The 14,240-nt window shown below is 34.3% G+C and overlaps 1 protein-coding gene and 1 long non-coding RNA gene across 2 annotated transcripts; one reads left to right on the forward strand and one right to left on the reverse strand.

Moving 5' to 3' along the window:
* Positions 1-2,154: 2,154 nt before the first annotated feature.
* On the reverse strand, positions 2,155-3,505 carry LOC120173386. Its single transcript, XR_005521052.1, has 3 exons — positions 3,279-3,505; positions 3,114-3,192; positions 2,155-2,561 (listed from the first exon to the last, which is right to left on the reverse strand). It is a non-coding gene; the product is annotated as an uncharacterized LOC120173386 (long non-coding RNA).
* A 6,158-nt stretch (positions 3,506-9,663) lies between these two features.
* LOC120173359 lies at positions 9,664-10,184 on the forward strand. The gene has a single exon (XM_039180555.1). It carries the CDS (start codon positions 9,705-9,707, stop codon positions 10,131-10,133), a length of 429 nt encoding a protein of 142 aa, XP_039036486.1. The 5' UTR covers positions 9,664-9,704; the 3' UTR covers positions 10,134-10,184.
* The last annotated feature ends 4,056 nt before the right edge of the window (positions 10,185-14,240 follow it).

Below are 14,240 nucleotides of genomic sequence, written 5' to 3' on the forward strand. Positions count from 1 at the left end.
CAAAGAGCTTCTCTTGTTGAAAGATATGGGCAGAAGCCACATGAAGGATGAATGTGTTGACAAATATTTCACAAACCAGTAAATATGATGTTGAACCAATGTTGCATTACCTAATGTGGATGTTGTTTTCTACAACCCAAGGTTAAAAAGGGGAAACGATGAAGATTTCTTTCCACAAAAGAGGTGATAGACTTTTAACAGCAAGAGACTAATGGAACCAACTGAGGTTGAATGATGGGATGTTATTAGACCTCTCGACATGGGATGATGTAAACAAGTCTTATTTGATATCTGATTAAATACGATGACATGAAAATTTTGGATAGATCCTCCTTGTGACATGAGTCCAATCAGAATAGACGATGCTATCCCATTGATCTTTGCGGAGTTTGGCATATTCATATACATAGTCTCCAAAATGGGGCAACAAAGTCCCATTTCTGACCATGGAAAGAAGTTGAGAGATAAAACACTTCATCTGAAATGAAGACAGAAAGTAAAGACTACAAGATGTTCGAAAAGATCTTCAGAAGAATGCAAGCTTGAAATGATAAGTTGCTACGCCAATGTTTGCGTAAACCCTAGAGAAGAATAATCAAGAGGAAGAAGACATGGTTCCCCACCTTCGAGTCAAAGGAAAACTGAATCACCATTTACACATGCATGAGAACATATTGCATTGCATTCGCATTTCACACATAAACATTTGGTTTTTACAGATCTTCTAGGGAAAAAAGATTCATGATATCCAAATCCCAACAAATCGAAGCTAGAATTTAAACCTCAAACGCAAGAAATCACGTTTAGAGAGGCGAACCTGAAGAACAGGGTGGGTCAAATCCACAGAGAAAGCATTACTTTGAAGTGGGACATGTTCTCCAACCATTAAGTTGTTTTATAAGTAAAGAATGTTTTCACATGTCTATCAAAAAAAGAGAAATGTTTCTCATTTAAATCTGAAAATTGAAATTTTTGAAAAGTAAGAAAGATTTCTTACCTAGTAAAATATTTCCAAAATTTATAAATCCTTCGGGTCATCAGTAAGTCTTCCGAGCATGATGTTTAAATCCTTCGGGTCATCAGTAAGTCTTCCGAGCATGATGCTTAAATCCTCTGGGTCATCAGTAAGTCTTCCGAGCATGATGCTTAAATCCTTCGGGTCATCAGTAAGTCTTCCGAGCATGATGCTTAAATCCTTCGGGTCATCAGTAAGTCTTTCAAGCATGATGCTTAAATCCTTCGGGTCATCTATAAGTCTTTCGAGCATGATGCTTAAATCCTTCGGGTCATCTGTAAGTCTTTCGAGCATGATGCTTAAATCCTTTGGGTCATCTGTAAGCCTTTCGAGCATGATGATTAAGTCCTCCGGGTAATCTAAAGCCTTCACCGAAGAGTGGTGAAGCAGATCCATCATAAGCCTTCATGGAAGAGTAGTGAAGCAAATCCATCATAAGCCTTCACGGAAGAGTAGTGAAGAAGATCCATCAGTAAGCCTTCCGAGCATGACGATTAAGTCCTCCGGGCAATCTAAAGCCTTCACCGAAGAGTAGTGAAGCAAATCAATTTTAAGCCTTCACCAAAGAGTAGTGAAACAAATCAATCTTAAGCCTTCACAAAAGAGTAGTGAAGCAAATTCAGATCTGATATTCCCTCAGAGGAAGCGAAACATATCCCTCTTTTTCAAGATTTGATATTCCTTGAGTGACAGCGGAACAAATCTGCCTCGATTCAATAAATCAACTTTCTCAGATATGATATTCCCTCAGAGGAAGCGGAACAGATCTCTCTTTCAAGATTTGATATTCCCTGAGTGACAGCGGAACAAGTCTACTCTGATTCATTGAATCAGCTTTCCCAGATCTGATATTCCCTCAGAGGAAGCAGAATAGATCTCTCTTTCAAGATTTGATATTCCCTGAGTGACAGTGGAACAAGTCTACTCTGATTCAATGAATCAACTTTTCCAGATATGATATTCCCTCAGAGGAAGCGGAACAGATCTCTCTTTCAAGATTTGATATTCCCTGAGTGACAACGGAACAAGTCTACTCTGATTCAATGAATCAACTTTCCCAGATCTGATATTCCCTCAGAGGAAGCGGAACATATCCATCTTTTTCAAGATTTGATATTTCCTGAGTAACAGCGGAACAAGTCTACCTTGATTTAATGAATCAACATCCCCAGATCTGATATTCCCTGAGTGATAGGAGAATAAATCCCTCATCATATTTCAAACCATGAAGTTGACCAGACGAAAAATGCATTGTCTTTTCATCTTTGCCCTATTCTTGTTGACACAAGAATAGACAAAGAGGGGCAGCCGTCGACACTTATTTTTCGTCTCGTCTTTTAATATTATTATATATTATTATTATTATTATTATTAATATAACTATTTTTTACAGGTTACATGACTCGGATCCAGACCCGTTACAAGATCCGACCCGGTGGCAGCAACTCCACCACAGTCACCCATGCATCCCACGTGGATCACTTCAACCTAGCAGCAACTTGTGCACGCCCTTTCAGCACCCCCAACCGAGCTGCCCACGTGAAACCTACAACAAATCCATATTAAAATATCTCCAAAGTCAGCAAATAATTAATCACTTTACCTGCTCCAATCAAAATTTCACCAAACACAAGGAAATTAACAGAAGATGACAAGAATATTCGGTGAAGAAGAGGAGATAAAATTGGGGAGCAGATTCGCATACCAGGAGGGGGGATCGAAGAACAAAAGGAGAAATTTAGATTTTTGAGGGAAAAAAATTATAAATTGGGGGGAAAACACGAGAATCATTCGAATCAAAGAAAACATAAATAGGGGATGATCAACTCTATCAACCATCAATTGGGAAACAAATTGGGGGATCAATAACGATAAAAAACGGAGTGAAAACAGTTTGTAAGTCTGGTTCTTCAACAGACAAGAGGGATTCGTTGTAATGAACAAAGCGGTGTTACAGTGGGTTCTACCCGTTTTTTAGAAACAAATACATAATGCAAATTTCAGAAGCATTTAGTCATCTTTCAAGAACTATTTTCGTTTTTTGGTTACGAATGAAATAGAAATTATAAAAGATAAGAAAAAAAATTCGTTTTGTTACCTTCCTCGCTTATTGTCTCGTCGTTGTCGGAACATCTGTCGCCGAAGTTGGGTGAGATCGTGGTAAGTTGTTTTGCATCCTTGCATGTTTTCTTTTTCGGTTTAGTTATCATTTATTGAGATTTCGAAAATAAAAAATGGAAATAAGCAAGTTTTAGTTTCTTACCTTATTGTTGCGATCTCTTACTGTCGGAGTGGTTGTCCTCGTGGTTGAGAGGCTAGGTGGTCGGCACAGAGAGTTATGTAACTTTCTGTTTGAGTGACCGGAGCATGGGAAAGATAGGCGTTTGGCTCTGGATTTATTCGGCCAATTGTGAAAACAAAAGAAGAGTTAGAGATGGGGGATGAAGAATAGAAACGGCTGGGGCTTGCTTAGTCTAGGTTAAGTGTAAAAGTAGGATTTATATTACATTTTTAGGGTAATTTAAATTTTAGTCATTGAAGTGAATGGTAAATTAGGTTCTAGACCCCCTAGCTTTTTGTTTCCTTATTTTAATCATTGTTTCCCTCCTTTAAAACCCATATAAATCAATTGTTTTTCATGTGTGAGTGCTATGCGTACATGTATATATGACCCACTTTATTTTATATTATGTTTTATTGTAATATATGAAGATTAATTTCAATATGTTTACACTTTCACGTGATTCATAAGTTGTTTTCATATTTACAAAATATATATTTTTAATTTGATTGTGACCCATAATTTTGTTTCCCTTATTATAATTTACTATAACTTTAATATAGGCATCAACTTGTTTGACTTTTGGGTGTAATTTGTTTATATGTTTGTCTCATTTATATATATATATATATATATATATGTGCATGTATTATGCAATAAATTTAGTTGATAATTTTCAATTAATTTGTTCATATGGTTAATGTGTTTTATACTTTTCATGTATATGACTATGCATCCTATAATTTACATTTATTATTTCTCACTTTAAATACAAAGCTATTCATGTTGCATGTATACATCATGATACTTTATTAAATATTTTAATATGTTTGGTATTTTATTATTATTATTTTTACTTTATTTTTTAAAAAGGTATATATATATATATATTAAGAAAAACATCGCAATAGTGACTTTGAATTTTTATATTTTCTTGATTTAATCATTAAATTTATTATGTGTTAAGGTTAAATTATTTTATATAATAAAACATGAAATATTTTCTTAACTAATTAGGAAGGTATTTTAAATGATTATTGGTATAAAATAATACCTTTGATGTTTGTTTTATAAGATCATAAATCAAATTAAAATCAAATAGGATTAATATTAGAGCCTACGTTTTTAGATTTGAGCATCTAGGTTCTTTAATTTTCATAATTTGAAACTTTAAGTTAGAAAAGGCTTTAGTTTACTTATAGAAAAATAAAATTTTGTTTGATTGCATTGTTTTTACAAATTTAAGACACTGTTCACTTATTAAGGAATTAATAGTATATCTCCCGCGATCGTGCTCAGGGGTTGACTACTGGTAATTCCTTGAATAAGTCAACATCCTTTTCAAAACCACATCATGTTTTCTAAAAATGAGGCAATATTTGGTTATTAGGCACAATAGTTGATCTACCGCATTTACACTCGGGGGTGAATGCTATCGGTCTCGATAAACGAATACCCTTTTCAACTTTGCATCGTTAATGATTTTTAAATTAAATAAAGATCAAACTCTAAATTTCTAATTTTAAATACAGGGTAATCAACTAGGTACCAATTTTTGGGCGCTTGTGGGGGTGCTAATCCTTCCCCACGCGTAACTGACTCCTGAACCTGATTTTTGGATTTTCGCAGACCCCAAAACTCGGTATTTTATTAAAATAAAACATTTTATTAAAATCACCTAGTTTTCACGGTGTTCTAATCTCACCTTAAATGATTGCGACTCCTCATATTTTGAAAATCATTTCAAAGAGAAAACCCCCGAGTCGGTATCGGTCTTTCCCCCACCGGTCAAAAAAACGGTTGCGACAATATTATATACTTACATTGATTTCAATATTTATGTAAATATAAGACAACATAACTAATACAAGAATTCATAAGGCAACGTTCATATCAGCCAAAGGATAAGTAAAGGAAGAGGTTAAAAGAGAGGAGCGTGAGAGAGATGGGCAATAAACCCTCACATGGTTGTGCCCTATACCACGTCAAACAATACGACTATAGATACAAAATAAAATATACTTTGGATTATTTTGAATTTTGGAGGATAAGCTTGTTATAACTTAGAATATAATAAGGTATATTTTGCATTCAATTTGTTTGTTTATCAATTTATTTGTTGTTTCATGAAAAATTCTACGACGTACGTCATACAACAACAAACAACTAACTAAATTGTCCTTATTAAGTAAATATTAAAAGGATAAATTACACATTTTGTGCATAAATTATCACTTTTTGTTTTGTTTTAATATCTAAATTTTATTTTTTTGAACCATTAACGATAATGCTTGACATGTCATTTTTTTAATTACCACATCACCATTTTCTTTATTTGTCAATATTTTTTAATTAATTTTATTAAACTAATTACGTGGTGACATATGTCATCACCTACGAGGATATAAAGATAGAAATAATTTATGCTCCTAATATGAATTGAAATTAAGTCTATTGCATGAGATATAGATCTCACAACCATTAAGCTAAGCTAATCATTTGGTTAAATTTCATCACATTTTGTATTTAACTTATATAATTTTCAATTCATATTAGGAGCATAAATTAAAAGATTAACTTTCACTATAATTAAAATTAAAAATAAAAATAATGAAATAATTTATATATTTATATATTTATATAAAATTTATATGAAATTGTTGTAAAAAGTATATTTATAATATCATAAAAATATTTATTTAATTTTAAAATCATGTTAATTATTTGTTTAAAATAATATTATTTTTAAATTATCTATTTAATTTTAAATAAGTTAAAATTTAGGGTAAATTACTCGTTTAATACCCAACTATCACTTTGGTTCCATATAATATCATTTAAAATTAAATAGATAATTTAAAAATAATATCATTTAAAATAAATAAATATTATTTAAAATAAATAAATAAATAATATGATTTTAAAAATTAATTTAATGTTTTTATAATATTATAAATATATTTTTATAATTATTTCATATAAATTTTATAAATATATAAAAATTATTTAATCATTTTTATTTTTAAATAAAGTGAAAATTATTCTTTTAATTTAATAATGATATAGGTAAGTATTAAGTTTAATATAATAAAAATAGATTCACATTATAGTTGTGGCTAAACTTTCGGTCATTAATTAAAAGTGTCTCATATTTGAATCTTATAATCATCGAAAAATATTAATTTTGTGGTGATATCGTTATATAAGTTAAATACAAAATGTGATATTCAAATGACTAGTTTAACTTAATGGTTGAATTATTTGTATCTCATGTAAGAGACCCAAATTCAATTTATACTTGGAGTGAAATGATTTTTATCTTTTTATCCTCATAGATGGTGAAGCGTGTCACCGTCTAATTGATTGAATAAAATTAATTAAAAAATAATGACGAATAAAGAAAAAAGTGTTGTGATAATTAAAAAATAAAAAATTGACGCATCATACCACAGAAATATTATCGTTAATGGTTTTAAAAAAGTTAAAGTCTAGATATTAAAACGAAACAAAAGTAATAATTTACGTAGTACAAAACGTGTAGTTTATCTTTTTTATATTTAATTAATAAGAACAATCTATTTAATAATATGTTTCGGTATATTGCTTTAATAATGTGTTATAATATACTAAGTGCGCCGCAGGCTCATCAATTGTTTCATATTCAAAATTAAGATTTCTTGTATATCGGTGTTGCGTGATCAAAACTAATATAAACATTTTATATTTTAAAAAAAATTAATATTCGATTATCTTATAATATTTTCTAAGAAAGTATCAACATCATATATTGATAATAATAACAAATATATCGATCAACGAGGTTTGTTCAAGTGGTAAGCAATTTGATATCGCTTAAGTAAAATATCAAGTTCGAGTCTTTGTGTATGCAAAAAATTCCTGCAGAGATACTTACCCACCGAAACTAGGTGTGTGACCAGAGTCGGTCTATATTAATCAGAACGAAGCCTTAGAACTGGAGGACAACTAAAAAAATAATAACAAATATATCTATCTTCTAAGAAAATTAAAATCTATCTCTAAGGAAAAAAAATTAAAATAACTAAAACATTTTATAAAAAAATTAGAAAATCTTACTAAAAACTTGTCAACAAGATCCAAAAATCAATTATAAAAAACAGAAATCCACTCCCCCTCCAAGCAACAAGCTTTTTTATATGGAAAAGTTTTTACCAAACGTGAAAGATTCAATCAACTTTTTGTATAAAGAATGATCAATAGGTACCCAATTCAATAACTAAACTTCGACAGGTGTAATTTTAATGAAAGAAAAAGAGGCAATGGTAAACAAATTATGTTTTACATGGTGAAGACGATGAGAGTAATAACTGTAAATGGAGCAATGGTGGCAGAGACCCATACCTACTCTAATATATTTTTCCTTTGTCAGAAGGCTGAAGATGGGACCTACGATTTTGTCGTCTCTTTCCCTGTTCTGCTCCCACTGTCCAAATTCTTCAGATAAAACACTAAATCACACGCAAACTGTTATCTTTCAATTTATTCAAAACACAGATCCCCGGAAGCATCTAAGCTTTTCTTTTTCTTTTTGGCCCTAAATTTCCGTGCCACCTTGTTAGGATCATGGGATACAAATCATTCAATCAACTTTGTCTTTTTCAAATACCCACTTCTCGGGCTTCACCTTTGTATTATTCGGCTCAACCACTCGATTTTAAATCACGGTCTAAAAACGTGATAGTGCCTGTGAAATAGCGATTTCGTCGCCGTCTTTGTTACCCTCTATACCGGTAATAGTGCTAATGACTATCACAATCACAGTAAATCTGAAATGACCGAAAATACGACCGTAATTTAAAACCTGCCACCACTACTACTCCATAAATTGTCAAAAAAAAAAAACTAGTAGTAGAATATTTTGTTTTGAGGCAAATTCTGGATATCTTTTTTGGAGATATCGTTTTGTTCGTTCAAAGATAATTTATATGTATATGATGTCTTAGATATGATTAGTAGAACATGTGATTTAGATATGATTAGTAGAACATGTGATTGATCGATATAAATATTGTAAGAAAAATTATCTCATAGTTCATACTGTTATGATTCGAATTTATGACCTATGTAAAGGATCAAACATCCCATCCTATGATATCAATTGTAATTTAATTCTCGCCTCGGATGACAGGTGGGGTTTGATGATGGATCATAAAGGTGAAAGCTCCCAAGATTGAGCTTGTGTGTAGTTGGATAGCGTAGCTGATAGGACAAAGGAGCTACCGTATTAATGAGTATAGCAGAGGTAATATATACATATAGATAGACAGGTTCAACCCTGATTGAAGGTGACTTTGAATTTATTTTTGGCCATAAAAGGGTTTTACTGGACATGGCCTTTGGTGGTAGCTAAGGGTGTTGTCGAGATGGGGCATTAGGGAAGAATCTTGACGGTTCACTTCGTTTTCGAGCGAATTAACTGTGGAAAGGGACGATTGGGTTGAACCTTTGTCTGCAGCTACGGGATTTGCTAATGCCAAATACTTGAACTTTAAGTCCATTTTTGGTCACTCTTGTCTGGACAAGAAATTTAGCATGTGCTGTTGGAAAGCTTTGATTAAATCAGCTCTGATTTCGACAACTACTTTCCTGCTATACATTTATAATCAATGATGGTGAAGTTAATTTTATTTATTTATTATAATGATGGTGAAGTTAAGTCGTCTAGGCTTGGATTACCTATGAAAACTTGGGCCAATCAGACGATGCTAAAACGAGCCCATGTTTAAGACTAAGCCCAACCATAAACTTTTAGCACTATTAAGCACGATTTATAGTACTAAATTGTAATTACAATTGTGATTGTAATTTCGATTAGCATTACAGTTCTGAGTATTATGAACGGTGTGATATAATTTATTTATAAAAATAATGGTATTTTTATATTATAAATATAATTATAATATCACGATAATCTTGAAAAAAATATTACAATACAGTTGTTATATTGCATTTTGGCTGTAATCAAATATTATGGCACGGCACGTATAATCAGCATTACGCGTGCTGACACATGGCATTAGAAAATTCTCGATCTAAAATAAGTGTTTCTCAGTCTCACGTAATCAGCCGAGATAGATGGGACCCAGTTTTCAAACTTCAAAGATTATGGTCAGCATCACACGTGGGGAAAAAAGAGAGAAGCTAAACAGGCTGACTGTTCTCGACATTTTCTTCTGCCTCCACTATGATCCAACGGTGATGAACCCGACATTGGTTCAGGCAATCGCACTCACCAGTAACGCAGAAGTTGTTTGCTGCGTACGAGGAACCTTCCTTAGAAATTGTTTCCCCCCAAGTTGTCCCGCTTATATACAGCATAACAGAAATCAAACCAGAAGCGTGAAAAAATAGAAAAGAAAATTTGTGATTATGGGCCTCTCGAAATCAGAATGCAAGATCCACCCATCTCAGCACCAAAATCAAGGGGTTTGCCCTTCATGTCTAAGGGAAAGGTTGTCTAGTCTTTGTTCCACGCCTCTCAACGAATCTACAAGACTCGCTCCTTATTATGCTTCCAACTCTGCATCACCAGCCCCACGTCGTATTTCGCATCGGAGGAACGGTTCTGAAGTGATGGGAGTCGCCAGATCGTCTTCTTTCATGGTGAAAGTTGGTGACAATTATGGCTTGAAGAAGAGTAGATCGATTGCTTTTGTTCCAAGAAAGGTCGATGATGAAGACGTTCAGAATCGGAAGAAGAAGAAGAACAAGGAAAGAAAAGGGTTTTGGTCCAAGTTGCTTCGTTTGAAAGGGAAGAAGATGGATCTTGTGATGCAGTCGACCAGTATGAGAATTTGATTGAAACAGTTTATAGGGGTTCAATTTCAATTTCAATGAATATGAAACAATTTTAGTAACTTGTGCATAAGTTTGTTTTTTTTTCTTTGTTGATTATGTTGTAATGAACAGGTTTGAATCATTTGTTTTAATCAACATGAATATGGATTTGGATTGCCCTGTTTTTTATCCTTTAATCTTCTTCATGACACACGACTAGGTTATAATCATTCAAATATCTTTCAATAATGAAGAGTAAAAAATATCATTCGACAATAAAAAACCAATGAAACATATAAAAGTTAAATTATCTTTAAACGTTATACCTAGTGGCAGATCCATCACTAATTCAGGACGGATATGAGCTCAACCTAAAATTCATAATTTTTAAATTAAAATTTTATTTGTATTTACCTTACACAAAAATTTTATATTATTAAAAATATTTTTGAGTCATACAAGAATATTTCAAGATTTATTAAAACTATTTTATTTATAATAATGCACGGTTGATGAAGACCGCCTTTGAACAGCGCTTGAGTCGCTCACTCCCTCGTCTTTGTATTTGTTTGAAATGTTCAAGTGTTGACATTCAAGCGTGCCGAGTCCAAAAAACCCTCCACTAGACTCTAAAGGGAACGCAACAATTCAATGAGCTAATATAATCTTTACCATTTCGTATCACCAGTCATACCAGCAGCTGCATCTGTCCATGCCAATTTACTATCATCTTGTAGAACGGGCGGCCTTCATTTCTGCTTCATCCTCGTCCACTGATGGCCGTTTCAGTCTCTGGGATATCTCAACTACGGGAATCAGATGAGTTCAAACGGGGCATGGTGGGGGAGAAACTTTTTGGCCTTTGAAACCCGGATCTCATTTTATCGGCCAATCCAGAGGATGGTGCTCGCTTTTGGAAACCGGAAAATGATTGGGAGATAATGTTTATCTCCAGTGATTTAGGATTTGATATATCCCGATTCTGTTCTCTGATGGCAGTATAGTTGTTGCTGACGACTTGTCTGCTTGTGCGATATTTGTGGGTCTCTTCTTTCCATTTCAACCAGCGAGTGGCTCAAGTGGTCGGCTGCTTCATTTCAATAACCCAAGAAATACCATTTGGGCTTAACATATTATCAATAACATCCATGTATGGTTTCAAAGGATCACGCTTGCACTTGCACATCTCATCTGACTGGATGTTGAAGATGATGCACAAGAATCTTGAAGTTTATCAAGAAGATACAAGAGTATGTTATTAACCAAGGACATGTAGTACATTTATACACAAGCTTACAGCCTTAAACACCTTATAGCAGCTTCTAACCACTCTAACTAATCTAACAACATGCACATTAACTGCTTAACACACACACACTCTCTCTCCAAGCTATACTGCACACACGCATGCAGTCATGCTTCAACATTCTCCCCGTCCTTCTCAGCTGTTCCCTTTTCTGCTACCTGCACTTTCTGAGTAAACAACACATGTGCAGACTTAGCCAACGGTTTGGTTACCCCATCAGCAACTTGATGCTCTGCTGGTACATAATTAATTCGAACAGTTCCACACTCAACCTTTTCACGCACAAAATGTATATCTTACTCGATATGCTTCGATCGTGTATGAAACACTGGATTAGCACTCATGGCAATAACACTCGTATTATCACTCCACAAGACCGGAATCGCATCAATTGCTTCACCCATGTCTGCCAACAGAGACCTAACCCAAATCAGCTCAACTACTATATCAGCAATACTCCTGTATTCAGCTTCTGTTGCTGAACGAGCCACTGTCTTCTGCCTCTTCACACTCTATGAGACCAAGTTGCAGCCAAGAAACACGCATGAGCCAGACACTGACCTATGGTCATCAACGTTACTGGCCCAGTCAGTGTCAGCAAACACAGTCACATAGCAACCTTCAAACGCAGACAACCGCCTGAACATCAAGCCACAATCAACTATGCCACTCAAGTAGCGCAATATCCTCTTAACAGCAAGCCAATGGCCATTACAAGGATAATGCATGTACTGAGCCACTCGATTAACACTAAATGCAATATATGGCCTTGTATGGCTCAAGTACAACAAGGAACCAACTATGCTTCGATACATCCATGCGTCTGAAAGCGGTTTCCCAGCATCACAAGTTAGTTTTGGTGAAACCATCATTGGTGTAGGTGCGGGTTTGGCAGTAAGCATTCCAGTCTGCTCTAGCAACCCTTGAATGAACTTGCGCTGGCTTAACACCAACTGCTCAGGCGACCTACGAACTTCAACACCAAGGAAATATCCAAGCTCTCCCAGGTCTTTCAAGGAAAACGTTTTACCAAGTAAACTAACCACTTCATTAACAACATCATTCGACTCACCTGTGATGATAATGTCATCTACGTACACAAGCACCAGTGTACAAATGCCACCCACTCGACGTACAAATAACGACGCATCAACTGTTGTGCCATAAAACCCTAGTTCTAACAAGAAGTTGCGCAACTTGGCATACCACATACACGACGTTTGACGCAGCCCATACAGAGCCTTCTTTAGCCTACAAACCAATCTGTTGAAAACATTTTGATATTTTGATATAACAAATTAAGTTAAATGAATTTTAAGATTTTCCAAATGATTTTCTAAGTATATTCGATATAACTATTCGAATATCAAAACATTACTCCAAATCTTTCAAAAATCATTTTTAATCCTTACTCAAGTGTAAAATTAAGTTTTAATCTTAAAACAATTTCAAAATAATTTTACAAAGTATTTCGAACCATTTAAAGCAAAAAATTCCAGATTGCTCAGAGGGAACCGATTCCCCCCCAAGGGGGCACCAATTCCCCCCTGAATGGTTTGGCTCCGAGAATTCCAGTATGCTCGGAGGGAATTGATTCCCCCCCAGGGGTACCAATTCCCCCCTTGTATAACGGTCGAAATATTTGAATTTTACACTTAAGGAACTGATTCCCCATAGGGGGTACCGATTCCCCTACGCTCCAAGTTGTTTTATTAATTGTTTTCACACTAAAACGGCTATATGATCTTCACTAATCATCCCCAACGTTCATAAGTGATATAAGGTGTATTTAAACAAGTTCTGAAGCCTTTGATCAATAAGAAATCATAGAGAAACAAGAGAGAAATCATCAAACACCAAGTTTGTGAAAATCAAGCCAATTTTCCTTTCAATATTAATTTTGCTTTCAAAGAACACCATTTGTGCTCATTTGTAATTATTTGTGAGTGTTCTTTTCTTGTTCTAGAATTTTGCAAACATCTTACCTTGTGAGGTTTTCCTTGTAAGTTTGCAAATTTGTGTATTTCTCTTTGAAAAAGAGTGTGCTCAAAGAATTTGGGGTATAATTCTTGAGGGAGTTGTAAGGTTACTCTTTGTCCTCAAAAGAAAGAACAAATTAGTGAATTTGTTGGAAAATCCTTAGTGTGGATCGCTAAGGTAGTGGACGTAGACTTTGGTTGATAAAGTCGAACCACTCTAAATCGATGTGCAATTACTTTCAATTTTCTGCAAAAGCTTCCACCAAAATTTTAATTGCCAATTCACCCCCTCTTGGCCGATTCCGTCAATCGATTAACTCAAAAATTGGTATCAGAGCCTAACTCATTTGAAGGTTTAATTGCCTCTTGAGTCGATTCGGGAAGAGTTATATCGATAATCAAAGTCATCAATGGCCTCCGCTTCAAACTTCGACTCCGGTCTCGATTTGATGCCTGTCAACAAGCCTCTTTTCTTCAATGGAGCTAACTATGCCTATTGGAAGAATAGAATGATGTACTTCATTCAAGCAAGTGACATGGGAGCATGGAATGTCGTAGTAGAAGGATACATCAAGCCTCTCACTCATCCAAGATTGTAGAGTGAAGGAGAGACAAAAATGTTCCAGCTCAACTCCAAAGCCATCCATATAATTTTTTGTGCTCTTGGACCAGATGAATACAGAAGAGTTTCATCGTGTACAACCGCCAAAGAAATATGGGACAAACTTCAAGTCACTCATGAAGATACCGATGAGGTAAAGAAATCTAAAATTAGTATTCTAATGCATAGCTATGAAAATTTCAGGATGAAACCAAATGAAGATATCAAAGCTATGACGGATA

This window comes from Hibiscus syriacus, unplaced genomic scaffold (assembly GCF_006381635.1).
Source record: "Hibiscus syriacus cultivar Baekdansim isolate YM2019G1 unplaced genomic scaffold, ASM638163v2 tig00111947_pilon, whole genome shotgun sequence".
In the NCBI taxonomy this organism is placed as follows: domain Eukaryota; kingdom Viridiplantae; phylum Streptophyta; class Magnoliopsida; order Malvales; family Malvaceae; genus Hibiscus; species Hibiscus syriacus.